The 27,901-nt window shown below is 37.8% G+C and overlaps 1 protein-coding gene across 6 annotated transcripts in view; it reads right to left on the reverse strand.

Moving 5' to 3' along the window:
- The window catches only part of LOC150077541 (single-stranded DNA-binding protein 3-like), a 729,210-nt gene that overhangs the window by 661,835 nt on the left and 39,474 nt on the right, over positions 1–27,901 (reverse strand). For all 6 annotated transcript variants that reach the window (XM_090386678.1, XM_090386675.1, XM_090386677.1 and 3 more), the window contains exon 5: positions 11,217–11,301. In XM_090386678.1, coding sequence (XP_090242804.1) covers positions 11,217–11,301 — 85 coding nt within the window. The remainder of the gene's footprint in view (positions 1–11,216; positions 11,302–27,901) is intronic.

Here is a 27,901-nt window from a genome sequence, read left to right on the forward strand (position 1 = left end):
TGAACAGAACTTCATCTACTGTTGGGCATTTCCTTTTTCTGGTTTCACTAATTAGTGTTTAATGTATGACGTGATTTTAATTAAGATGACCGAAGCACTCCTAATTTTACTATCGCTACCCTTTGAGACATATTGCCTAAGTTTAATTTATCGTACGTTTCTATAATTCATAACTTATCTTTTGCACTCAAATTCACTCTCTTTCTGTTCACTGACAATTTTTTTTGGGTAGTAAAATTTAAAATACAGTAAAAAAGATAAGCATCAATCAATTAACAAAGTATACAGCACACACACAAATTGGAACTAACGCGTTACACGCAAGTGAGCCAAAGTTTACATTTTGAAACGAAGAGCAGATTTCAGTGAAGGGGGAAATACATTTCATCCAAAATAATGTGAAAACACAGAATTCCAGCTATAAGTATTATCGCAAATGCAATAAGATAGAGTTTACTACCTATTTATTGCACTAACAGGATTACATTAACAGAAAATGCTCAATAAACCAGAAACTGCAAATTGTTTTTATTGTGTTATGGTTGAGGCCTCTATAAATGTGACCTCCAGAAATGTGTTTTAGAAAACTATCCAGAGGAATTCACAATTGATTCTTATAAGCAAAGATGCAATTCTAATAAATGATGCAAATTTAGTGCATTTTATTGATTTGAATCAGTTCTTCAATATTTGATTCTAATAACCAGTGATCACTATAACTGCCGCTTACTGTATATAAAAAGAAACAAGTTAGTTAATGTGCACAGTTCATCAGATATCAAGATTTGTTCAATTTTTTTTTCCCTTACAGTTATTGAATTTTTTTCTTTTTCTATAATTAATAGAAGGGAAAAGTAAACACAGTTATCTCCTTATCAGATAATTATTAAGTTTATAACTTTATAAAGCATTTAATAAAAAAAAAAAAAAAAAAAAAAAACTATGGTTTTATGTTCTCTAAACTTAACCATTCAGTTTAATTACAACTGTATAATATTTATTACACTCCTGTATTTTTTTAAGTCTCTCTCTCTCTCTGTGTGTTCATACAAGATACCATATACATGGGTTTTGCACAACAAAACATACGAAGCATGCAGAGATCTAAATCTAGCAATACTGCTGTATTAAAATTAGATTTAATCTATGAATTTATTTTTTTCCATACAAATTGTAAGAAAAAATAAATATATAATAATTTCCAGATTTATTCATGTAATTTTTTTTAAATTTAGAATGGTTAAATAAATATTTTTAAAGAGTCCAAATATAAAATTTCATGAAATCCTCCACTGATAGCCATTCTATTACTGCAGATGAACAGACAATGAAGACAACATGCACATATACGAGGTGTGTCAATAAAGTTTCAAGAATTATTCATTAAAAAATTTAACTTTGAAAATTATACAGATGCGAGGCCATTGCCTTCATTATAGTCCCCTGCAGGCTGTACACGCATTCCAGTGTAGGATTCATTGATCGTAACATTTCTGGTACTCACTTTCTAGTTATCTGTTTTAACACCTGTGTTACATTACTCTGAATTTCAGAAACTGACTGAAAATGCGTTCCTTTCATGACTCCTTTTTTTAGTTGAGGAAATAAAAAGAAGTCACAAGGAGACAAATCAGGTGAATATGGAGGGCGCTGCAACATTTTGAAGTTAAAAACTCTTTCACTACAATGGTGGAATGTGCGGGAGCATTGTCATGATGCAAAATCTATGACAAAGGAATTTCAGATCAAACCCGGTTGACTCGCTTGTGAAGCCTTTCCAAAACTTGAAGGCAAAATTGTCGTTGACAGTTTCATTGGGTGGAACAAACTCTTTGTGGATGATTCCTTTTCGATCAAAAACGCAAATTAACATGGTTTTCACTTTTGACTTTCTCGTGTCTTGGCAAGGAAGCGCCCTTCCATTGTTGACTTTGCCTTTTTGTTTCGGGGTCATAAGCAAATACCCAGCTTTCATCCCCTGTAATTACGTGAGAAAGCAAATCTGGAACATCTTCAATACTTTCCAACGTCTCCTGAGAATGTCACAAGAAAGAAATTCGACAACTGAATTTCTTTCTGCTCATGAGAGAGGTTTTGTTGATACCAGCTTTGCACACACTTTCCTCGTCAACAAATTTTCAGTAAAAATTAATCTAACACTTTCCTGATTAATGTTTAGTTTTTCGGCAATCATTCTTGTGGTTAACTGCCTATTGCTTCGAACAAGATCATGCACACGAACAATGTTTCCATCATGCCGAGTCGTGGAAGGACACCCTGAATGCTCAGCATCTCTGATGGATTCACGTCCTCCTTGAAACTGTTTTGCCCAGTTGAAAATGGGTGTTTTCAACATGGTATCACTTCCATAAACTCTGGTCAACTTTTCATAAATATCCATTGATGATTCGCCACTTTTTACCAAAAAATTTATCACAACCCTTTGCTCTAAATTGCGTTCCATTTCTCATGTAACTGAAACGTGTCTTTACACGAATCAGCTTGTACAATGATTGACGACATTTACACTTTGCATGCAGGTAGAGGGGGGGGGTTCAGGCTACACAGCAGAAGGATGTAACGGTTTACAGTTTAGCCACTTTGACGGAAACAAAATTATTCTCGAAAATTTATTGTCACACCTCGTACATATGCAAACTGAAAAAACAGGTAAAAACCAGCATCTCCCCTTCTCGAGTATGAAACTTACTGTAATTAACAACTGATATGAATTATAGCCTGAAAACATCAAATTACTGCCTTATTAATTTAATATTAAAAATAACACGAGTTTCTTTTTGAAGTACCACTTCAAGGATGAGTTACTTAAAAACGAAAAACTCATGCTATTTTAATATTAAATTAGTAATTAACAACTTGCTAGCTAAAAGAAACACCTGCCTCTTAACTCTAACTTATGGCTCCTATTTTTGGAATAATTTATAATAATGAAAATTTCACCTTTATTTTGCTATCCCATCTCAGGTCCTTAGAGACCTCAAATCAGGTTCCCCCTCCCCAAGGTGCCTGGTTGTCAAGATCCCGCCCAACAGTCCACATTTGCTTCCTCATGGGGCACCTCCTAACAATCTTACCAAGGTAGTTCCTACCTTTAGATCCCTTCCAAGAAGGTCTTTTTTCAGATATGGACAGTATTCTGTAAGACTGCACTTACAATTGCCTTATAAAGTGGAATTATAAACTCCTATCTCTACAAGCAAATGCTTGATATCATCTTACATTTGCTAAATAAAAAATAGCTGCTACTTTTCTGACCATCAAATAAAGCCTACTCAAGTAAATGCCAGGAGCGCAGCTTAGCTCTGATCATTAACTATATTCTAATCTTAACATATGAAAATGTTTTAATCATGCTCTCTATTCCTTCATCAGAATTTGAAGGATACAATGTGTACAGAAATGACAGGAAGGGAGGAGGAGTTATGCTGTTAGTTAAAAAACAAAATCTAAGGCAGTGCATTCAGTTGACATGGGTGGACAGTGCAATGTCGGGTCATCAGTTTGGTGTGACATAAGCACTGGGAAAGCAAATATGGGAGTAGGAGTACGTTATAAGCCTAATGACTCTGATGAGTACAACTAACAACTGTGCAAAGAAATAGAGTTGGTAAGTAAATCAGAATGTCTTACATGGAGAATTTTTGACTTCCCAGATATTGACTGGAACTTATGGGTTGTTCACTCACAGACACTAGCAAGACTTTTGTGGATTTATTCGATGTTTGTTTTCTACAGCAGCATATTCAAGAGGCAACCAGAGGGAGTAATAATCTTGATCTGATTATCGATGCATTAAGAATATGGAGATAAATGAAACAAAAGACGACGGTGATCGCATGTACTGATGTCGGGGGGAAAGGGAAGAGCTTTTGCTTTCGTAACGGTGACTACAGTGGTCTCAGAGATTTTTTTAAATTTTATAAAGTAGGACCAACAGCAAATTCTAAATGGGAAGCAGTTAAGGAATTAATCTTGGAAGCTACTAGGCTTTTCATACACTAATAAATACTGTTCAAGGTTTAGGCCTAGATGGAGGTCAGAAGAACTAATGAAACTCATGACAGAGAAGAAAAATGCATGGGATGCATATAAATTATCAGACTTCCTGATATGAAAAAGACTTCCAGTCAGGTATGAAGTTTTCTGAGCAGCTCATGGGGACGTTTTCAATGATATACAGGAGACAGCAGGGATAAGGAGGTGATTATCCCTTTGAATAAGGCAATGACCAGGCCACACCTTGAATACTGCATACAGGTCTGGAGGCCCCATTTTAGGAATGGGGAGCTGCTAGAACGAGTACAGAGAAGGGGAACGAGATTGGTGAGGGAAACAAAAGGTTGTTCTTTTCTAAGAAATTGTAGTGCCGACCAAGCTAGCCAGGTAGGTAGAGTGCCTGTCTGGCAACCCAAAGGTCGCGGGTTGGAATCCTGCTTCAGGCTTGAATCACAGTAAAATGCAAAAAACTTTGGGGAGGTGAATTATGGCCACAGAAGCCGATGTGCCAACAACTAACAAAAAAAAAAAAAAAAAGAAAAAAAAGAAAAAGAAAAGAAATTGTAGTGTCTGGAGACTAGGCACTTGTGTGTGAGGTGATCTGATTTAATTGCATAAGGCTTTGAATGGTTTGACCAAGCTCAATGCTGACAGGATTCTTCCTCTTGTTCAGATTATGCACTAGAGGAGGCATAAATTCAAACTAAGAAAAGACAGTTGCAGAATAGATGTGCAGAAATTTGCTTTTAGCCAGCAGTAGTTGATTGCTGGAAAAACTTCCATCACTGTAAAGTTGACATCTTAAATAAATTCAAGGAAGAAGTGGACAAACGTTTGGAGTGAATGTACAGGTAAAATGGGAACTTTTTTTGGCTGAAGCTGTATAAGATTACTTCCCTGCATCATATGTCTCTACTTATGCTAATGCAATTTGTAAAAATCGGAAACAACAGTAATTCTAGAACCCATACTTTGAGATCTCCACTTCTAACATTAGACAAATCTGAAGAATGGCCATTAATCATAACCCTCTGCCTCCTGATCCACCTTAGAATCTTATCCATGATCCCAATCTGTAAGCTCTCATGGAGAATGTGTCAAATGCTTTGCTGAACTCAAAATAAATAATGTCAAAACTATTTCCTATAACTTTGGAATTCTATTTTTATCTGAATGTCCCTGTATTTCACACTCTTCATGATTTTTATTAATTTCATGATGACTTTTAATAAACATAATAATAATCTTGTAGTTCTAAAAATATTAGAACTTACAGCAGATACTACCACCCAGATGGTCTCGTTTCGAAGCTTGTTGGCTTACTCATCAGTGGGTGGGCAGGTACCCTGTTGTTGCAATAGTGACAACTGAGTTGTATCAGCCAAGAATAAGTACATTAGTCTTCTCCACTGGTGAAGCGTTACTTATTCAAAGCAGTGCAATAACTTGGCCACTAGTTGTGAAGGTTGAGTCACAATAAGAGATATAATTAAATGATGCATTCATACTACTTGGGTAGTAGAAATGATGTACGTGCAGCAGGGCTCCCACTCCTGGGTTTTTCCACCCAGATCTGGGTTTTTTGATTGTCATCTGGGTTGATAGGTTTTTTTCACAAAAATATCTCATTATCTGGGTTTTTTCGGTAATTTTTAATTTTAAGTCAAAATTTATTTTTATTTCTTGTAAATACAATAAAATTTAATACATTTAATAACAGTTTACAATTTTCTTAATTTTATATTCTAATCATAATTTGTAATATCTCAAGTGCTTGTACAAAATACTACAAATGTAAAAGGATTTCAAAGTTTTCGCAGGGTTCTACACTATGAAATTACGCTTACATGTTCATACATGTAAGCATACATGATCGTGCTACTAACATGTATGCGCAGCCTATTGAGCAGGTGGAAGGCGGTCTTTACTGCACAGTCTTTTGTGATCGTTCGTGGTATTATTGCATTATTTGGGGTGATTTTTACATTTATGCGTATACTACATACAGTGATATAATAAATTTAAATTGTAGTGACTATTTCTATTTTATGTTAATGGATTAGTGATTTATTTTTTATTTTATAGAACATTTTAAATAAGATAATTGCTAATTAGCCATACCCACAAATTGCCCACAATGTCTGAAACTTGTTCCCCACAGAGAAAGATGAGTAAATATTAGCATTAGTAGAGGCATTTGATGCAAGAAAGCAAGCTTATGCAGCATCAGCCAAAAAAAAAAAAAAAAAAAACCCACTTCCACTTCACCCCTCTGTTCGTTCAAAATACCTGTGCTGCTGAGCCTTAAACTTATTTAGGCTATCAACCTCCACCACAAGGGATGGAAGTCTGTTCCACCAACCAACCACCCTCTGGCTAAAGGCAAATTTCCGCACGTCTATCCTACATCTGTCTTTCCTCAATTTGAATTTATGCCCTCTCAGGTGATTCCTCTGAGCTAGAGGAAGAATCCCATCAGCATTGAGCATGCTTAAACCATTCAAGGCTTTATACACCTCTATCAGATCACCTCACTGGTGCCTAGTCTCCAGACACTGTAATTTGCAAAACTTAAGCCTTTCTTCTTACGAAGAAAGGCTTATGTTTTGCGTAAACGGTGGTATACTCAAAATTTTAGAAATGAATGGTTAGAAGATCTGGAATTAAAGGATTGGTTGAAAGAAGACAGTAATGAAAAAGGTGCATCTTACTGTATTTGTTGTGATATGAAATTAAAGAATGCCAATAAATCAATGTTACTCGTGCATAAAAATACAGTTAAACATAAAAAAAAGTGCAAATATTGCTAAGACAAGTTCAATGTTAGACACGTTCTTCACAAAACGTAAACCTACGAAAATGAAGAAGTAGCAAAGGCAGAGTTAACAATTGCTGCACTCATTTCTGAGCATAATGTTCCATTTGCGCAATGTGATCACCTTATAGAAGCATGTAAGAAAGCATTTCATAATAGCAATATTGCAAAACAAGTTCAGATGAAGGCGACTAAAGTCTCTTATCTTATACAAGATGGCATAGCCTATCATGAAAAATTATACATTTCTAACATATGCAGAAACAACAAGTTTTCAATGATAATAGATGAAAGTACAGATTTATCTTTATCACAAGTTCTAGCTGTTGTTGTTAGATATTTTGATATTCAAAAACTTGATGTTGTAGATGTGTTACTTGACACTGTTTGTGTTGAAAATGGTATTTCAGAAGGGCTTTATCAAGCTGTAAAAGATCTTTTCATAGGAAAAAACATTCAAATAAGTAATCTCGTTGGCTTTGATAGTGATAAATGTGCCACTATGATGAGTACTAAGAGTGGGTTCCAGTCATTGCTAAAAAAGGATGTACCATCAGTATTTATAATGGGATGTGTTTGCCATTCTTTTGCATTATGCGCTAGTCATTCAGTCAAGGTACTACCATCATATCTAGAAATATTTATAAAAGATATCTCTTGTTATTTTTCCCGTAGTAGTAAAAGATTAAACGAGTTCAAAATGATTCAAGATGTTGTAGATACTAAGCATAAAATCCCCAAATTAGCACAAACACGTTGGTTATCCCGTGGCAATGTAATAAAAATTATTATTGAGCAGTGGGATGCGTTAGTTCTTTATTTTCAGTCTCAATCAAAAATTGATAAAATCGATGGTGCAGAGAATATTTACAATACTATGATCACCAAAGGAACTAAGCATATGTTGTTGTTTTTAGGATATGTACTGGAGAAAATAAACTGCCTGAATATTGAATTTCAATCTGAGCATTTCAGATTGCACTTACTTCATTCAATGGTTTCAATTGAGTATAAAAATATTCTTAGATTTTTCATAAAAGAAGTCATTACTTCGTGCAAGCTGGTCGAAATTGATCCAAGCAATGCAATAAATCATAAGCCTCTGAATAAAATATATTTGGGAGGCCGTTGTATGGCCTTATTAAATTCAACACCGCTTGGTGACAGTGAAAGCAGGTTTAAAAATGATTGTTTAAAATTTCTTGTTGAACTTTGTATGAAAATCAGAAAAAGATTTCCTCTAAATAATGGAATTATCGCCAGTCTCAATGTTCTTGACCCAGCAGTGATACATGATTGTGCCAATTCGCCATGCTCAATTTTCCATTTAGCAATGCAGTTCCCTCACCTTGTTTCTGAAGACAAACTAGATCTTCTAGATGATGAATGGAGATCATTTCGTTTAAATCAAGATTTAGATTTCTCTTACAAAACCATCCCTGAGTTTTGGTATCTGTTTATTAATGTAAAAGATGGCTTTAATAATTCTAAATATGAGATTTTATCTAACTTTATGACCAGTCTAACTATTTTACCTCACTCTTCGGCAAGCATAGAAAGAATCTTCTCCCAAGTAAACCCTATAAAAACAAAAGCCACAAACTCCCTTAAACCAGAAACTGTGAAAAATCGACTAATGGCAAAACAGGTGATAAATAGATCTAATCAAAATTGCTATACATGGAAACCTAAATCAGAATTGGAAAAAGAAGTCATACACGGAACTTGTCATAAAAGATACGAAGAACGTTTGAAAAAAATGAAAGAACTTCAAAAAATAAATGTGGAGGGAACTGAATGGGATGAAAATTCTGATTACAATTAAATAAAAGATATTTTTGCATGGTAAGTTTTATCTTATTTGTGTTGCTATACTATATGATGAAAACTAGGTTTTTTTTTGGGTTTATTTAAGTTGCAATCTAAGTTTTTTTTAAATTTGTGAGTGGGAGCCCTGACGTGCAGTGTCCATGCATAAACCATACTTCATACTCTTAGCATTTAGTGAAGGATATATTTTTAGATTAAACCACACACACACACACACCATCAAGCATCTCTCATATTGTAGAGTTATACTTAATAACTGGGTTGTCACTATTGCAACAACAGGGTACCTGCCCACCCACTGATGAGTAAGCCAACAAGCTTCAAAAAGGTGCCATCTGAGTGGTGGTATCCGCCGAGAATAAATAATATTAGTCTTTCTCTAATACAAAGAAATAGAGTGGTGAGTAAATCAGAATGTCTTATAATGAAGGATTTTTAACTTCCCAGATATTATTCAAAGCAGTGCAATACCTCAGCCACTTGTTGTGAAAGATGAGTCACAATACGAGATATAATTAAATGATGCATTCATACTACCTGGGTAGCAGAAATTATGTACTTGCAGTACTCATACATAAACCATCTCCTTCAATCTTGTAGTGCATTTAAAAATTATTTCCCATGGTGAGTTGCCCTTACGCTTCCTCCAATTAATAAGGGAAAAAAAGAAATCATCCCTAATAAGATGTCTGCTGTTGGGTTACCGTTAAGAACAAAAGCAATGAATTTCTAGTATAGAAGAAATCATGAACATTTTAAAAATGTTTTGCAACAGATTTTTTGTAAGCAAATAAAGAAAATACAGCCACTCCCCAGGCTTACGTAATACTCGACTTAGGGAAATTCGACTTTATGCAAGTTTTTGCTTGCCAGTGCAAGCTTAAAAAAATTGTGGAAACATATTTTGCATCCCATAGGAATAAATGGAGGTATCGTGAAAATATCATATTGTGAACCCAATGACACATTGTTTTTTTTTTTTTTGGTAATCCTTTCCAAGACCTCGGAGATTGAAATTTTTGCTATATAACCAAGCTATTTATCTCTCTAAAAGGTAGTTTTTATAGTGCAAGTTGCACTACACTTTCATCATTATTATATGTTCTGTTATAAGAATCAATTTTGAATGCCTTTGTGATATTTTTCTAAAACATTTCTGGAGGTTGCTACCACAAAACAATTTACACTTTGTTTTATCGGGCTTTTCTGTTAGCACATTCTATTATAAATGGGTAGTAAACTCCATCTTATTGCATTTGCGATAATACCGATAACTGGAATTCGGTGGGTTTTTCCATTAGAGTATTATGGTGAAATGTGTTCCCATTCACTGTAATGTTCAATCTTTAAAAAAAAAAGAAAAAACAGAAATAAATTTTCAGAATCTTATCTTCATTTACTTAGTGCAAGTTCTGGAAGTTCTAGTAAACAAAACAAAATTGATTTAGAAATGAAGGTGATTAATTAAGAAGTACGAAGCAGGACTAAGTTTGTCATCTATTGCACAGAATTAGGTCTTGCTGCTTCAACAGTGAATACAAGAACATGTTAAAGGATCAATGCATTTAAGATCAACAGTGATCACAAAACAGCATTCAGGTGCTATATCGAAGATGGAACAGTTATTAATAATATGGATGAAAAATCAGATTCAGAAGCGAGCGCCCGAGTCCATCGACCATTCAAGCATAAGTACAGCAAACCCCAAGCCAAGTTCGTGGAAAGCAACAGATGGCTTAATAGGTTCAAGCATCACACTGGTTAACAAAACATTAAATTATGTGGTGAAGTTGCCAATGCCGATTCTGCAGCTGCAGAGTAATTTTGTGATGTGTTGGGAAAAAACCCTCTTCTAAATCTGCGCAGCTCTCAACTTCCACAGCAGTGTGCTTATCAGCTGGAGAGTTAATTCTGGCAACGATGCTCGAAAGGTAAAACTTGCTGACGTTATGCCCGTCTCCTCTCTCTTTTTGTAATTTTATAATTTTGAAATTTTGTGCACTTTGTAGTTTTTCCTGAGCATTAGATAAAAAAATTGAATAAATAATTCTATTTACATGTTTGATGAACATCTCTCTTTTCCTTCAATCAAATTTGCAAGTGCTGCATAAGCATTTAGGGAAATTCCGACTTTCGTAGAGTTCCACGGAATGCAACCCTTACGTAAGTCAGGGAGTGGTTGTACTGTGATCATTTCCATCTGCACTTTTACTTTTTTTCTTCTACTATAGTAGAAGAAAAAAATAAAATAAAATAAATACATGCTCACCAAAATAATTAGTGTACAATGACTGGGAGGGACAGGGGTGTCGAAAGCTAATATTAATAAATCATATTGTCCAAAATTTTTTTGTGTTGACCAAAGCAGAAACCGTATAAAGATGTTTAAAATAAATTACGGGATAATATCTGAACAATGGTATCTATGACAAATCTAAACAATAAATTATTTTGAACATGAGTATTCAGTTGCTATCAAAATACATAACTTTGTTTTAACATTTAAGTAAATACATCCAACAAAAGCTGTAATGAAAAATATACATGCACATACATAGTCATGAAATGCTTTTGCTTCACTTGAATGCTCACAGGTGTCTCTCCTTTCAGGAGCTGCACAATATAAGTCCCAAAAAACACTGGAAATAAGGAAGGGAGAAAAGTTAACTATGTAGAAAACAATACAAATTTGACATGATAAAAAAAAAAAAAAAAAAAAAAAAATTTTAATATATATCAATTATGAAACAAAAAACTAAACTGCAAACAGTAACATGTATCAATGTATGTACCAACATTTTTAAATGAATTAGTTTTAGGAAAATGCACCTTTGCACATGAAAAATTAAACCTGATTCACTGGCAAGTAAGGTTAAAATTTTAACCTGATCAATCCCATGAACAAAGAATATGAAATATTCTTTGTTCTTGAGAGTGATCTTAATAATATGATGGGAGCCTTCATATTCAGATAGAATGAAAACTCCCATAATACAGCACTTGTTATGGAAGATTCCATTTCAAGCTGCTCCATACTGATTGGAACAACTGGAAAGGAAAATAATGGGAGACGATTTTTAAAAACCAGACGATTGCTATGAGTATTAGCATGTTAGAAAAAGTAATGAGGTAAAAATATTCTGGACCTGACCATCTTCTGTGATGCTGATAGCAAACACATAGCTGAAAATAGAACCATTAGCAGGAAGCGATTACAATCACAGAGTATTAAGGTGGCTGATGACAACTTGTGTTGCAATTGTTAACAAGAACTAACAGTAAAGATCTACATGTCATCTATTAATTGGGAAGACAGTAATGATCAGGGATAAGAATACAGGCAGATTATGGAAGGATACAGACAGAATGTGCAATGACACAACAGTGTTTACAGCAGCTTTTTTTTTTCCATCCCAATTTTACTTGTTGTGTCACTATCTGTGTAAGCATGTAATACCAACAAAATGTTACACATTTCATAAACCTATGAATATGCACCTAAATGATATTGTATTGTTCTTTTCTTTGTGGATGTTGAAACCTCTCATTTAAAGTCCTAAACAGCACATCCATAAACAACTAAGAGTTTTCTTTTTATGCAAATAATAAAGGATCAAAACAAGAATGCATGTTCAAAGAATATATTAATATATCATAGAAATAATAGTAATGGAGGCATGTGATGCAAGAAAGCAAGCGTTATTTTTTGTTATTTTTGGTTTTTAGGAGCATTAGCAACTAGGGCCATATTGCTCCGGGAATATGCAGTGGACATTCCCTGACCTTTCCACATCCTCCGTATTTGGTGGTGACGGGCTCGAACCCCGGTACAATCAAGAAGCGTGTGCTACGCACTGCTGCTCCTTCCCACCTGGCTACGGTGGTGCCGAAAGAAAGCAAGCGTATATAGCATCAACCAAAAAAAAAAAAAAAAAAAAACACACAACACAATTTCACATATTCATTCCCTCTGAAAGTTTGTCCAGTTCCTCCTGGAAACTGGACAGATGGAAGTTTGTTCCAACAATTAACCAACCGCTGGCTAAGAGCAAATTTCCGCACAACTATTCTACAACTGTCGTTCCTCAATTTGAATATGCCCCCCTCAGGTTCTTAATCTGAGCAAGAGGAAGACTCCCATCAGAATTCTGCATACTAAACCCATTCAAGGCCTTATACACCTCAATCAGGGCGCCTCCGTAGCCAGGTGGGAAGGAGCAGCAGTGCGTAGCACATGTTTCTTGATTAGACCGGGGTTCGAGCCCGTCACCACCAAATACGGAGGATGCGGAAAGGTCAGGAAATGACCACCGCATATCCCCGAGCAATATGGCCTTAGTTGCTAATGCTCCTAAAAACCAAATAACAACAACAACAACCTCAATCAGATAAATTCACAGGTGCCTAAGTCTCCAGATGCTGAAATTTGCAGAACTCAAGCCTTTCTTGGTAAGAGGACCTCTTCATTCCCTCACAAATTTTGTTACCCTTCTCTGTACACATGCAAGCAACTCTACATCCTTCCAAAAAGGTATATGGTCAAGGCATGGCCTGACCATATACAAAGGGATAATCACCTCTTTTTCCCTACTAGCAAAATTCCTGAATATCACTGACAATACCCCATGACCTTTTTTCTAGCCTGTATGCATTGCTCAGAAAACTTCATATCTGACTGCACAATTACTCTCAGGTCTTTTTCATTTGCTACCACCCTAAGTGCAGTACCACAAAGTTGGTACGTTTCTCTGGGGTTACTTCTAAACCATATGCAGTACTTTGTATTTGTCAATGTTAAACTTTAGTTGCCACTTGTCAGCCCAGCTGCCCAAATTTTCAAGATCCTGTAGCAGTAGCACACTGCTATTAACCAACCTGCCAACCATTACATCATCTGCAAACTTCGACATTAAGCCTGATTTACCTTCATCAATATCATTCATAAATATACAAAACAATGGTGGGCCCAACACCAAACCCTGAGGGACTCCATTAATAACATTAGTACACGAAGTGCAAAGTCCATTGAATACCACCCTTTTATCCATTGTAGAAACTTACCCTTAATACCATACTGCTCCAATTTTTACAGCAGTTTTCCATGCACAACAGTGTCAAAAGCTTTCCTGAAACCCAAGAATATGATATCAAAATCATTTTTTGCATTCAGTTCCTTTGTAACTACATCATAGTATCCAATCAAATTTGTCAGACAAGATTTTCCCTTAACAAGCCCATGCAGTGTCTAAATTATTATGGTAGTCTTGTCTAGATGATCCCGCAATGCTTCGTTAACCTGCGACTCCAATTTTTTCCCCAGAACAGAAGTTAAACTGGTCTGTAATTACTTGTGTCACTCTTACATCCCCCTTTATGAATTGTGGATACATTTGCACATCTCAAGTCTGTGGGGTCTTCTCGTGAGTCCAAGGATGCTCACATAATCATGACTAAGGGTTTGCTCATTTTCTTTGCCGCCTCCTCTAATATAACTGGATAGATCCCATCCAACCCCAGGTGTCTTTCTTATGTTTAACTTCAACAATTTCTCCTCTACTTTGCTCTCAGTTATTACAAAATCATTAAGCACCCTATCATAGTACTTCCGGTATTTTCCTCCCTTAATAACTCCTCGCGTGTGAATGTAGATGCAAAATACTCATTCCGATTATCAGCTATCTGAGGATCTTCAACAGTCAAACCATCGATATCCAGTGGACCAATCTGATTCATCCCCTTCCTTCTAGAGTTGATATAAATAAAGTTGGTTGGTTTTGATTTCATTGACACATTAGCAACTAAGGCTTAGGTCACTATGTCAAAATATATAACAAATTTTTAAAAGGTATAAAAGATAAATCAATAGAAAATCGCAATAAAATGTAAATTTTATATACGGGCAAAAACGTTTATTGATTTTAAAAAGCTAAAAACAGCAGACACATGGTCATTGTCGGATAAAATCTGACTGAGTGTATAAGGCTCAGCCGGATGATCAAAAACTGTAAAAAATAAATCACGTTCGTGTCTAAAACGTGGACACACGGTTAAAATGTGGTGAATAGTTAAAATGGTGCAGCAGTTCTCGCACATAGGACAGTCATCTGCCCTCAGCAGAAAAGCATGTTTAAGATGACTGTGTCCTATGCGGAGGCGAGCTAGAACAACTTCCTCTTTGCGGTTCCTGCGCAGACTAGACTGCCAGTGTCAGATTACAGGCTTTATCTGATAGAGCTTGTTTGTGACTTGCTCATGCCAAGATTGTTGCCATTGGGAATGTAATTTATCTTGTATTAGCTGCCTGTAGTCTGTATAGGGGACTAACAGGCAATAAGTGTTGTGGGGTTCTGGTGATCTGGCCGCAGCATCTGCCAGTTCATTTTCCCCCGATCCCAAAGTGGCTTGGAATCCAGCAGAAACGGATGTGGAATGAACACTCAAACAGGGAATGTAACATCTGCTGAATCAGAGTCACAATCGGATGAGGATTATACCTCATCCCCGATAAAGCTTGCAGTGTACTTGAAGAGTCAGTGTACACCATACATTTTTGGTGCTTACGGGTTTTAATGTGGTCCAAGGCTAGCTCAATAGCATACAACTCAGTTGTATATAGGCTGCATTCGTGGGGAATCTTCCCAGATATAGTACTATCTGGAAAGACAGCAGCAGATCCTACAGACAACTCCGATTTCGAGCCATCGGTGAACACAGGCAAAAAATCAGAGTAATCGGATCGGTGGGCAGCGTAGAGTTGTTGGTAGACAGGGGATGGAGTTATGGACTTACCCCAACTTTTAATGGAGAAGTCGCATGATGGTAAGCGAGCATACCAGGGTGGAAGTGGTTGCCTTGGTGAGTGGGCAACATTGTCTACCGTGATATTGAGCTCTCTGAGCAGCTCTTGGACACTGATGCCAAAGGATCGGTTGGCAGTCTGACGGGTTTTATAAAGCATTTCCCATCGTGGCTCAAAAACCCAAGTCCATGTTGGGTTGTCTGGCAGGGATTTTAGTTTAAAAGTACATTTTAGCGACAATTGCTTTCGTCGGAGCAATAGTGGTGGTTCATCGGCTTCGACGTATAAACTCTGGACAGGAGATGCTTTGAATGCTCCAGTAGTTGTACGGATGGCTTGGTGGTGGAGTGGGTCTAGCCACTGTAGTACGCTATTTCTAGCCGATGCGTACACTTGGGACCCATAGTCTAATTTTGAACGAACAAGTGCACGATAAAGGCGGAGTAAAGTGCATCGGTCAGCCCCCATTTATTTGAGGAGTGGCACGGAGGAGATTCAATCCCTCGTGCACTTTGTTCGCAGTTGACGGATATGTGGTAAAAATGTCAACTTCTTGAATTTTGTCTCAGGTACTACTGGAATAATGTATTGTCCGAGTTTGAGTTCTGGTTCAGGGTGAAGGTTCCATTTGCGGCAAAAGTGTATGCAGACAGTCTTCTGAGGTGACAGCCTGAAACCATTAGCCATTGCCCAAGTTTTGACATGGTCAATGGCATGCTGCAATTGTCGTTCAATCCCTCATGTTGCTTGACTGACAGAAGATGGTAAAATCATCAAAAAAGAGGGTACACTGTTTACAGTTGGAGGAAGTTGCTCAGTAATCGAATTAACTTTGATAGCGAAAAGCGTAAAACTTAACACGGACCCTTGGGGGACTCCTTCATCTTGACAGAAAGGTTGTTATATAAATAAAGAACTTGCTGTTTTTCTTAGCATCTTTTGCCAAAGATTTCTCATAAAATGCCTTCACTTGCTTACTCTCCTTTGTGAACTGATTACAGACTAGCTTATAACTGCCGCAGGCTTCTGTGCCACTTGATAATTTATATGCATTACATGCATTTTTCTTCTCTGCCACAAGTCTCATTACTTTATCTGACATTCTTTTTTTTTTTTTTTTTTTTTTGATTTGGTAGTTGTTGGCGCATCGGCTTCTGTGGCCATATTGCACCTCCCAAGGTTTTTGCAGTACTTTGATCCAAGCCCGAGGCGGGAATCGAACCCGCGACCTTTGGGTTGCTGGGCAGGTACTTTACCCACTCGGCTAGCCCGGTCGGCATATCTGACATTCATTTACATTTAAAAGTTGAACAGTATTTCTTAAATCGGTATGAAAAGCCTAGTTTCTTGAATGCTTCCCACTTAGAATTTGCTGTTGGTAACATCATCAGTTGGTCCTACTGTGCAAAATTTAAAAACTGTCTGAGATCATTGTAGTCACCTTCATGGAAGCAAAACCCTTCCCTTTACCCCCAATGGTAATTATATATCTTTAAGTAAATACTACATCAGTACACTGTGATCACTGCCACCTAGTGTTTCCTTTATCTGAAAATTCTTAATGCACGAATAATTACTGCTGATAACCAGATCAAGAGTATTACACTCTCCAGTTGCCTCTCAAATGGGGTGCTGCTGCAGAAAGCAATTATGCAATAAATCCACAAAAGTCTTGCTAGTGTGTGAGTGACCAATCCACAAGTTTCAGTCAATATCTGGGAAGTTAACCCCCCCCCCCCATAACACAATCTGATTTACAGGCCCATTCTATTTCTCTGTACAATTGTTCATTGTACTCATTAGACCTATAACACACTCCTACTTTCATTTTTACTTTCCCAGTGCTTATGTCACACCAAACTGACTCAACATTGTACTGTCCATCTATGTCAACTGGATGCACTTCCTTAGATTTTATGTTTTTCTTAATTAACAACATAACCCCTCCTCCCTTCCTATCCTTTCTGTACTTCCCAAATTCCAATTCTGCATCCCTAATATCTGTGTGACACCACGTCTCTGATATCCCAACAATATCCTCCTTTGATGTCTTGACCAGTACTTCAAATTCATCAAATTTGAAGTACTGGTCTATAATTCTAGCACTGGTGTACATGCTAGTATACACACACCTATTCTTAGTTACCCTAACACAGCCCATGTATTTATTTGTTTCATGATGACTCCCATCGGTCCCTGAAACCTCCAGCACCCTGCCCTCCAGGGCACTGCTCATTCTAATAGAAGCAGTACAAGAATCACTTTCACCTCTGCTTGCGGCTACTTTTAACCTTTTAGTCTGTGAATTCCCTCAAGCTAGCAGTTTTCTGACCCACCTAACACTGCCTCAATAGCATCATAAAACACTCTTGCACCCCTTCTATTTAAGTGTATCCCATCCCTGTAGAAACAATCTCTCCTTTTAGCAAGCACAGACCATGCTGAGAAAAATTCTACCCCATGAGATGTGCACAATCCCTCCAGGACCAAATTGATTGACAACTCCCTCCTATCGTGTCTGGGTAGAATGGGCTTGGCACACCCAGGGTCCTGAGCTGGATATCATCATTCTTCTCTCTTTCTTGGTGATTTCCTTCTACTTCTCTCTCTCTCTCTCTCTCTCTCTCTCTCTCTCAGGGTAACTCAAAAATTTTTTTTTTTTGGCTGGTGCAGCATAAGCCTCAGGCTTCCTTGCACCATATGGCTAATAATAATAATAATAATAATAATAATAATTGCAGACACTTTCAAATTTAACCCTAACTCACGACTTTTTTCAGTATTGATCTATACTTGTTAAGTAAATCAGCAGATCTCCTATTCTTAATGTCATTAGTGCCATCGTGTACAACAATATCACCCTTTGTGCCCTTAAAGGATGATCTCTCTACAACATCATCAACTTTTGCCCCGGCAGACATACCCTAGTCCTATTCCACCTATCCTTTACACAATATATTACCCATCCTCCTAAAAATAGAGTCACCGACAATAACCAACTCCTGTAGGACCAGCGCATTCTGCTTTGGAGATTGCCGATGTGTTGCCTGATGCACAAGAGTAAGCTCTGGCATTAAGTTGAGCAGTTGAGAGCTTAATGGGTTCCCCATTTTAATACCTTCAAGGGCATCTACCTAACTCTTCAAACTCTCATAAGCATTTGAAGAGTGGTTTCAAATTTGAATGACTGGCTTCAATGTGGTTTGATCTCAAGTTAAAATCTTCTGAAATGGGAATGGCCTCTTAGTACAAAGAATTTACTTATTTCTCTAAGTTAATAGTAATATTTGATTCTTGATTAAATTTGTATCTGAATTAATGTGTTCATGGCCTCCGCAACCGAGTGGTCAGATGCGGGAGTGCAGTAGCTTTTGTTTGTTCGTTTTGTTTGGTTTTTAGGAGCATTAGCAACTAGGACCATATTGCTCTGGGGATATACGGTGTTCTTTCCATGACCTTTCTGCATCCTTTGTATTTGGTGGTCATAGGCTTGAACCCCGGTCTAATAAAGAAGTGTGTGCTACGCACTGCTGCTGTCCAATTGGCTACGGAAGCGCCAAGTGCAGTAGCACATGCTCTTTGAGTAGACCGGGGTTCATGCCCCTGACTGCTAAATACAGTCGATCTGCCAACCCACACTGGACCAGAGCGGCAGATTATGGTCCATTTCCCTCAACATGAGTTGTTGAAGAGGCTTTCATCCTGCAGTGGGTTGATAATAGCTGCAGTTCACTTTTTATTTTTTAATGTGTTCGATAAGAAAGTTAAGTTTTTAAAAATTTTTTGGGCTGGATAAGCAATTTTGACAGTCACTTGGAGCCTTTTTACCTGCACTTTTATGTTAAAGAACTAGTAAATAAATTGCAAAATCATTGGGGTTGAGTGTAAACAGAAACCAAATCTAAAGAAGGCATTCATTTTTCAGTATAATCACCAAATCAATTATATACTTATCCCATTACTTGACCAAATTCGGGAAACCCACTGCTTAAAAAGACAGCTGATGTCATAACTAGTGATACATATCATTTGCAAAAATTTAAATGTGATGTGAACTGTGGGACCACCACTTTCAACTAGAATCCAAAGGTGCATGAATGCAATGGAGGTATCACGATTCCCTTCCAACAAAGAAGTTCAATCACCATTCTGCTATTAACAAGGAAGAAAACTGACTGTTAATGGCATTCTTGTGCATTTTTAAAATGCAAAGATGCCATGAATGCTGCATTGTATTGGCCACTTGTTAACAGGAGAGACTGCTTCTATAGGGATGGGATACACCTAAATAGAAAGGGTGCAAGAATATTTGCTGATGCTATCGAGGCAGTATTAGGTGGGTCGGAAAACTGCTAGCTTGGGAGGATACAAGGACTAATAGTTTAACAGTAGCCGTAGGCAGAGGTGAAGGTGATTCTTGCACAACTTCTATTAGAATAAGTAGCGACCTGGAGCGTGGGGTGTTGGGGGTTTCAGGGACGGATGGCAGCCATCCTGAAATAGGTGGGTATATGGGATGTGTTAGGGTAACTAAGAATAGGAGTAGGAGCATGTATGCTTGCATGTATACCAATGCTAGAAGTATAGTAAATAAATTTGATGAATTTGAAGTGTTGGTCAAGACATCAAAGGCGGATATTGCTGGGATAGCAGAGACGTGGTGTCACACAGGTATAAGGAATGCTGAACTGGAATTTGGGGAACACAATGTGTACAGAAAGGATAGACAGCATAGAAAGGGAGGAGGTGTTATGCTGTTAATTAAGAAAAACATAAAATCAAAAGAAGTGCATCCAGTTGATATAGATGAACATTGCACTGTTGAGTCAGTTTGGTGTGACATAAGCACTGCTAAAGCAAAAATAAGAGGAGTGTGTTATAGGCCTAATGACTCGAATGAGTACAATGAACAATTGTACAGAGAAATAGAGTGGACTAGTAAATCGTAATGTCTTATAATGGGCGATTTTAACTTCCCAGATATTGACTGGAACTTGTGGGTTGGTCACTCACACACTAGTCAGACTTTTGTGGATTTATTGGATGATTGTTTTCTGCAGCAGCATGTTCGAGAGGCAACCACAGAAAGTAATACTCTTGATCTGGTTATCAGCAGTGATCATTCGTGTATTAAGAATTTGCAGATAAAGGAACCACTAGGTGGCAGTGATCACAGTGTACTGATGTGGGATTTACTTACCATCAGGGGTAAAGGAAAGGGTTTTTGCTTCTGTAAAGGTGAGTACAGTGGTCTCCGACAGTTTTTAAATTCTGTACAGTGGGATAAACTGACAATGATACCAACTGTAAATTCTAAGTAGGAAGCTTTCAAGTGTTAATCGTGGAAGCTACTAAAAGTTTCATACCTATTAAGAAATATTGTTCAAGGTTTAGGCCTAAATAGTTATCGAATGAACTAATGAGACTCTTAATAGAGAAGAAAAATGCATGGGATGCATATAAATTATCAAGCGACTCAGAAGCCTATGGCAGATATAAGCTAGTCTGTAATCAGGTGACAAAGGAGGTTAGGCAGGCGAAGGCAAATTACGAGAAATCCTTGGCAAAAGATGCTAAGAAAAACAGCAAGGATTTCTTTACTTATATACACTTTAAAAGGAAGGGGATGAATCTGATTGGGCCACTTGACATCGATGGTTCGACTGTTGATGATCCTGCTCAGATAGCAAACAAACTGAATGAGTATTTTGCATCTACATTCACACATGAGGAATTATTAAAGTTTGAAAATGGCAGAAGGTTATCAAATTGTAGCAGGATACTTAATGATTTTGTATTAACTGAAAGCAAAGTGGAGGAGAAATTGTTGAAGTTAAACATAAGAAAAGCACCTGGGGTGGATGGGATCTATCCAGTTATATTAAAGGAGGCGGCAAAGCAACTAAGCAAACCTTTAGCCATAATTATGAGAGCATCCTTGAACTCAGGAGAGGTTCCCACGGATTGGAGATGTGCAAATATATCTCCAATTCACAAAGGGGGATCGAAGGGTGACACAAGTAATTACAGACCAGTTAGTTTAACTTCTGTTCCGGGTAAAATAATGGAGTCACTGGTTAAAGATGCATTGCAGGATCATCTAGACAAGACTGCAGCAATAATTCAGACACAGCATGGGTTTGTTAAGGGAAAGTCTTGTCTGACAAATTTGATAGGATATTATGATGTGGTTACAAAAGAATTGGATGCAAAATTGATATCAATTTTGATATCATATATTTGGATTTCAGGAAAGCTTTTGACACTGTTGCACATGGAAGACTATTGTACAAATTGGAGCAGAATGGTATTAAAGGTAAGTTGCTACAATGGATAAAAGGATGGTTAAGTGCGAGAAGACAGAGGGTGGTAATCAATGGGTGCTGCTCTTCTTGGACTAATGTTATTAGTGGAGTCCCACAGGGTTTGGTGTTAGGTCCACTGTTGTTTTGTATATTTATCAATGATATTGATGAAGGTATATCAGGCTTAATGTCGAAGTTTGCAGATGATACAAAGGTTGGCAGGGTTGTTAATGACAGTAATGGCAGTGTGCTACTGCAACAGGATCTAAATAATTTGGGCAGATGGGCTAAGAAGTGGCAACTGAAGTTTAACCTTGACAAATGCAAAGTACTGCATATGGGTAGAAGTAACCCCAGAGAAACGTACCAACTGTGTGGTACTACACTTAAGGTGGTAGAAAATGAAAGACCTGGGAGTAATTGTTCAGTCAGATATGAAGTTTTCTGAGCAATGCAGACAGGCTGCCAGGGCAGGTCATGGGGTTTTGTCAATGATATATAGGAATTTTGCTAGTAGGGAGAAGGAGGTGATTGTCCCTCTGTATAAGGCAATGGTCAGGCCACGCCTTGAGTACTGTATACAGGTCTGGAGGCCTCATTTTAGGAAGGATGTAGATTTACTTGAGCGTGTACAGAGAAGGGCAACAAGATTGGTGAGGGGAATGAAGGGATCCTCTTACCAAGAGAGGCTTAAGTTCTGCAAATTGCAGTGGCTGGAGACTAGGCACCTTCGCGGTGATCTGACTGAGGTGTATAAGGCCTTGAATGGGTTGAGCACGCTGAATTCTGATGGGATCCTTCCACTTGTTCAGATTACGAACCTAAGGGGGCATAAATTCAAATTAAGAAAAGACAGATGTAGATTAGATGTGCGGAAATTTGCCTTTAGCCAGCAGGTGGTTAATTGCTGGAACAAACTTCCATCTGTCGTTGTGGAAGTTGATAGGTTGAATAAATTTAAGGAGGAACTGGACAGGCATTTGGAAGGAATGGTGTGTTTTTTTTTTTGTTTTTTTTTGGCTGATGCTGCATAAGCTCATACACTTGCTTTCTTGCATCAAATGCCACTGCTACTACTACTACTTCTGAAAGAATTTAAAGACCCATTTCCAGTCGACAACCTGGGTAATTGAGACATTGAGCACTTCAGTTGATTCACATGATTGATTTCTGGTTACAATTTGATCATTCTACAATGCTAGCTTTGCAATCTCATGATTTCCATATGCTACACTGGAAGACTCGTATTAGGATAAAGTTGTATTGTGCATTAAAATGTATAAAATAATTGTATTTTAAGAATGTAAAGAATTCAGCCAAATTTGCAATGATTTTTCTTTAAGATTAATGTAATGTTGTGTGTACACACACCTAATATTTATACTGATTCCTTAAATCAAATAAACAGGGGTTTCTATACATCAGAAAGTGGTTTAAAAATGATGTACCAGATAATAGAGCAGTAGCTAGTCTAGAAGAATGTGTTTTATGGTAAATAAGGAATGACAGTTAATACAAAGTGGTGGCAGATGAGTGCATCCTACTTGAGTTAGGACAAGTATATCCTCATATTTATTTGCCTTCAAGCTTGACGTTCATACCATGGTAGATGCAATCCTTATTTAAATTTTTATTCAGGAAGGTTCAGGTTAACCTTCCTGATTTGTATCCACTGTTCTTTACAGACGTTTTTTGTGTAACACTGATGGTTAGAACAGGCTTCCATTTGTTGTTGTGGAAGTGGATGGGTTGAATAAATTCCAGGGAGAACTAGACAATTTTTTGTAGGGTATGGATAGGTGAAGAGGTTTTTTTTTTTTTTTTTGACTGATGCTATATAAGCTTTCTTGCATCATTTGCCATTACTACGACTTATACGTTCCATTGCAATATAGTGGGTCAGCCACTTTTCATTCCCGTGAAGAAATCTGGGTTCAAATTCTATTGAAGGAAGGAAACAGCCTATCTGAGGCAGAGAAAGACACTTAGACAAAATATGTTTTCTATACAAATGTAAGATACCAATTGACCTGCTGTCGTGGTATAACATAACTACACATATGATGGGGAAGCAGCAGTAAAAATCTGTCCAAAATTCTCCAAAGATACAAATATAAAACTGTGTATCAACGTTTTCTTGAAGTTGAGTCAAGATTAAGTTAGTTTCTTCTTCTAATAGCAATCATTTATACAATTTTTATGCAAAGATTTAAATGAAAGAACTAAAATAAGAACTGCCAATTGTTAAGATACAGCAATATCTTCAAAATTGGATCTTCTTGTTTAAGTAATTTATATATGCATGACGGAAAGTACTTGTCCTGATGTACTCACTCACTTTGTACAGATATTCTGTTTGCAAGGAATCATCCAATTGAGTAACACCAGGCTGTAGCAATGATCACTGTAACATTACTAATATTCAGTCATGCAGCCTATTAGAAAATTTAAGTTACAAATTTTGAAGAAAAGTTGTTCAACTTTCCTGATAAGCATAATGTTAATAAAAGCAGCCTCCATATTAAATAATCTCAAGTTAATTGATTATTTGGTTCGTGATTCAAAAAAAACTAAAAAAAAAAATTTACAAAAATATTACAAAAACATAAAATGGCTGACTGGATGTTTGAAGAAGAGAAAAAAATTGTTCTGATGCACTTGTCCTTGATTTATTATTTTTTTCTACAGACAGTGTTTGGGTTAAATATGGACACGATAACTTAATCTTCATAAAGCATCTAGGCATATATACAGCAGGAACCCTCTTAACTGCCTCTCCACATTAACCAGGAAGGTTAATAATCTCGGCCCCCTTCTGTCTTTAAAAAAAACATTGTCTGAAGTCCACAAAACAATGCTATTGTTCTGTGGACATTGATTTACTTATCCAAGTTAAGTAAATTAATGAAATATGGGTGAGAAAAGAGTTGTGTTTTCTATGAAAACTAATTTGGAGCTCTGAAAATACTCAATAAAGGTTAAGTCTAAAAAAAAAAAAAAAAAAAAAAAAACGAAAAAACTGAATTATAATTATGTTCTTGTTTATACTCTGGCACTACCACCAGGTCAGTGGAGTTTACAATTAAACAATACAAATGTTAATTGCATTTAGAAGTCATGGGCTTGAACCGAGGTCCACTCAAAGAGCATGCGCTACTGCACTCAGCTACGTCAGCAAGACAACTAAAAAACTGGGGGGGGGGGGGAATCACATAAAACCTAGAAGGATTTTGCACTCAAGTTTGATTATAAGTTGTTGCTCTACTAAAAAGGGTTTAGGACTGAAACCCTCAGAAACAACGAAAATTTACTATACAAACAAATTAGTACAAAGCATCATTTTAGTTTGTAGTCATTTCACCTACTTTGGTTGCTCACTATGAAATAAATGATGCTTTGCACTAACTTGTTCGTTCTTGCTCTACTTAAGAAACCAAAATAAAGATAGTAGACTGTATTATGACTTATGCAAGAAAGACAAGACAGAACTCAAGTCAACAGACTCAAAATCAGCATCAAAGAAAAGGCCTTTGTCTTCCAACAAAAGATTAACAGTGAAGAAAGTTTTATATCAAGTGATATAAATGGCTTAGACATTAGAAATGTGCCATTTCTAATTGCTTAGACATTAGAAAAAAAAATGTCCAAGTATCCATGTATGAAGTATTAATGGGGAGAGATTCTCCACTAATCAGCATGCTGCTCAAAACTTAACAGAAATCTTGGAGCGAAAACTTTGCCTTTGGTTGATAACGCTAAGGAATCTTCTGAACTACATGAAGATAATGAAGAACACAGCTTATTAACCGGATTTCAGGCTCCACAGATATACAACAAGAAGACATACAACAATGTTTTCCAATAAATGATCACATTTTTGTGTAAAATAAAATTACGGATGGGGCAGAAGTCGTATACATTGTGATAAAAGCAGACAAATCTAAATATGAAAAAGAGATTGAATGAAATCTAGGGGAAAACATACCTTAAATACAAATTTGCACTATACCGAACAGCCTGATTCAACAGCCAACAATATAATGTTTATAAAAAAAAAAAAAAGTGTAGGGATTATACTGCAAAACATCACATTTGATCATTTAAACAGATGAAAATTACAGAACCGGGAAACCGGGGAAACTAGGCAAGAAACCGCATGAAATTCGGAACAAGATCTTACAACAATGTTACTGCATCCGGGGTAGCCGATGCGCCAGCACTGGGGACCCAGGGTGCTGGTGTGAAGTGGACCACTGGCCACAGAACAAGCTCTTATAACAATGTTACTGCATCCGGGGTAGCCGATGCGCCAGCACTGGGGACCCGGGGTGCTGGTGTGAAGTGGACCACTGGCCATAGAACAAGCTCTTACAACAATGTTACCGCATCCGGGGTAGCCGATGCGCCAGCACTGGGGACCCAGGGAACTGGTGTAAAGTGGACCACTGGCCATAGCAATAAGCTTACTACGCTGAAAAGGGTAATTAACATTGGCGAATGGAATGTTCGAACGGGGCACCACGTTGGACAAAAGGAAATCATTGCCCAAGAACTACTTAGGTGCAAGGTATCAATCGCAGCATTATCCGAATTAAGGCTCACCGGTTCTGGAACGATGATCATCCAACCAGCAGCACCTAACGAAGCGGTTATGCTATTCTACTCTGGTGGTGAGAAACGAGAAGCAGGAGTGGGCTTTATGGTCGATGTTCAGGCCACCAGTAGTGTGATCGCTTTCCAACCAATATCGGACCGCCTGGCAGTCCTTACTGTCAAGGGCACCATCAAGACCCATATTATCTCCGCCTATGCACCAACTGAGACTAGCCTGGACCCGACCAAGAATGACTTCTACAACCAGCTCCAACATACGCTGGATTCAATTCCACAGACAGAAGTGATCATCCTCGCAGGGGACTTTAATGCCCAAATTGGCGTGGACAGATCTGGTTAGGAAACAACAATGGGAAAGTTTGGCCATGGGAAGATCAATGACAATGGACTACGTTTGTTGTCCTTTGCCGCATCTAACAACCTGATCATCGGAAACAGTCAGTTCCAGCACCCTCAAAAACATCAACTTACATGGCGAAATCCATCTGGCAAGGACTCAGCAATCCTGGACTACATTCTGATCAACGCCCGATTTTGCTCATCACTCATGGATGTTCGTGCCATGAGGGGACCTGATTGCGGATCTGATCACTACCTCATCCGGGCTAAGGTGCAGCTCAAATTACGGCATGCAAAAAGGTCATCCCGGTCAGCCAAGCTGGACTGGAGGCAGCTAATGAATACTGCCAACAAAGGGGCATATCAGATCGCCCTATCCAACCGCTTCGAGACGCTAGCTGTGCCCGAGGATATAAATGAAGAAGAAAAGCAGAGCTCTGATGCCATCCTGGAATGTGCCAAGCCCCTATGTCCACCTGCCCGACGTCGAACGCAACCATGGATATCAGATGAGTGCCTCGACCTCGTGGACAAACGGAAGCAGGCAAAGTTGGTCGACTTTGAACGGTACTGGCAGCTAAACTGAGAAGTCCGACAGAGGATGACAGCGGAAAGAGAAGCATACTGGAATCAAGTGGCAGACGATCTTGAAGTGGCGGCATCCAAGAACGAGTACCGCACTCTCTATCGCACCCTCAGATGTCTGAGTGGAAAGACCAAATTGACTAGTGACAACATCAAGAATGCTGATGGGACCTTCGTGCGATCACCGTCTGAACGCTTGCAACGGTGGAGTGAATTCTTCAAAGCATTGTATAATCACGATCCACCTCAGGGACCGCCAGAAGCCGCACTATCGATTGATTCCCCTGAAGTCTCTATGGTTGATGTTGAGCCTACAGTAGAAGAAGTGAAAGCAGCCATACAATCCCTAAAGAATGGCAGGGCACCAGGAGTGGACCAAGTCACCACAGAAGCAATCAAAAGCTGGGGGAGATGTACTGCTTCGCCGACTACACTCACTGCTCAAAACCATCTGGTGCACTGAACAAATTCCGCTAACATGGAGGAAAGCCATTATTGTACCGATCCACAAGAAAGGTGATAACCGGGATTGCAAGAACTACCGTGGCATCAGCCTCCTTTCCATCATCGGAAAGGTCTTTATGAAGATCATCCAGT

This window comes from Mastigoproctus giganteus, chromosome 12, assembly GCF_048544385.1.
Source record: "Mastigoproctus giganteus isolate SK-2022 chromosome 12, ASM4854438v1, whole genome shotgun sequence".
In the NCBI taxonomy this organism is placed as follows: domain Eukaryota; kingdom Metazoa; phylum Arthropoda; class Arachnida; order Uropygi; family Thelyphonidae; genus Mastigoproctus; species Mastigoproctus giganteus.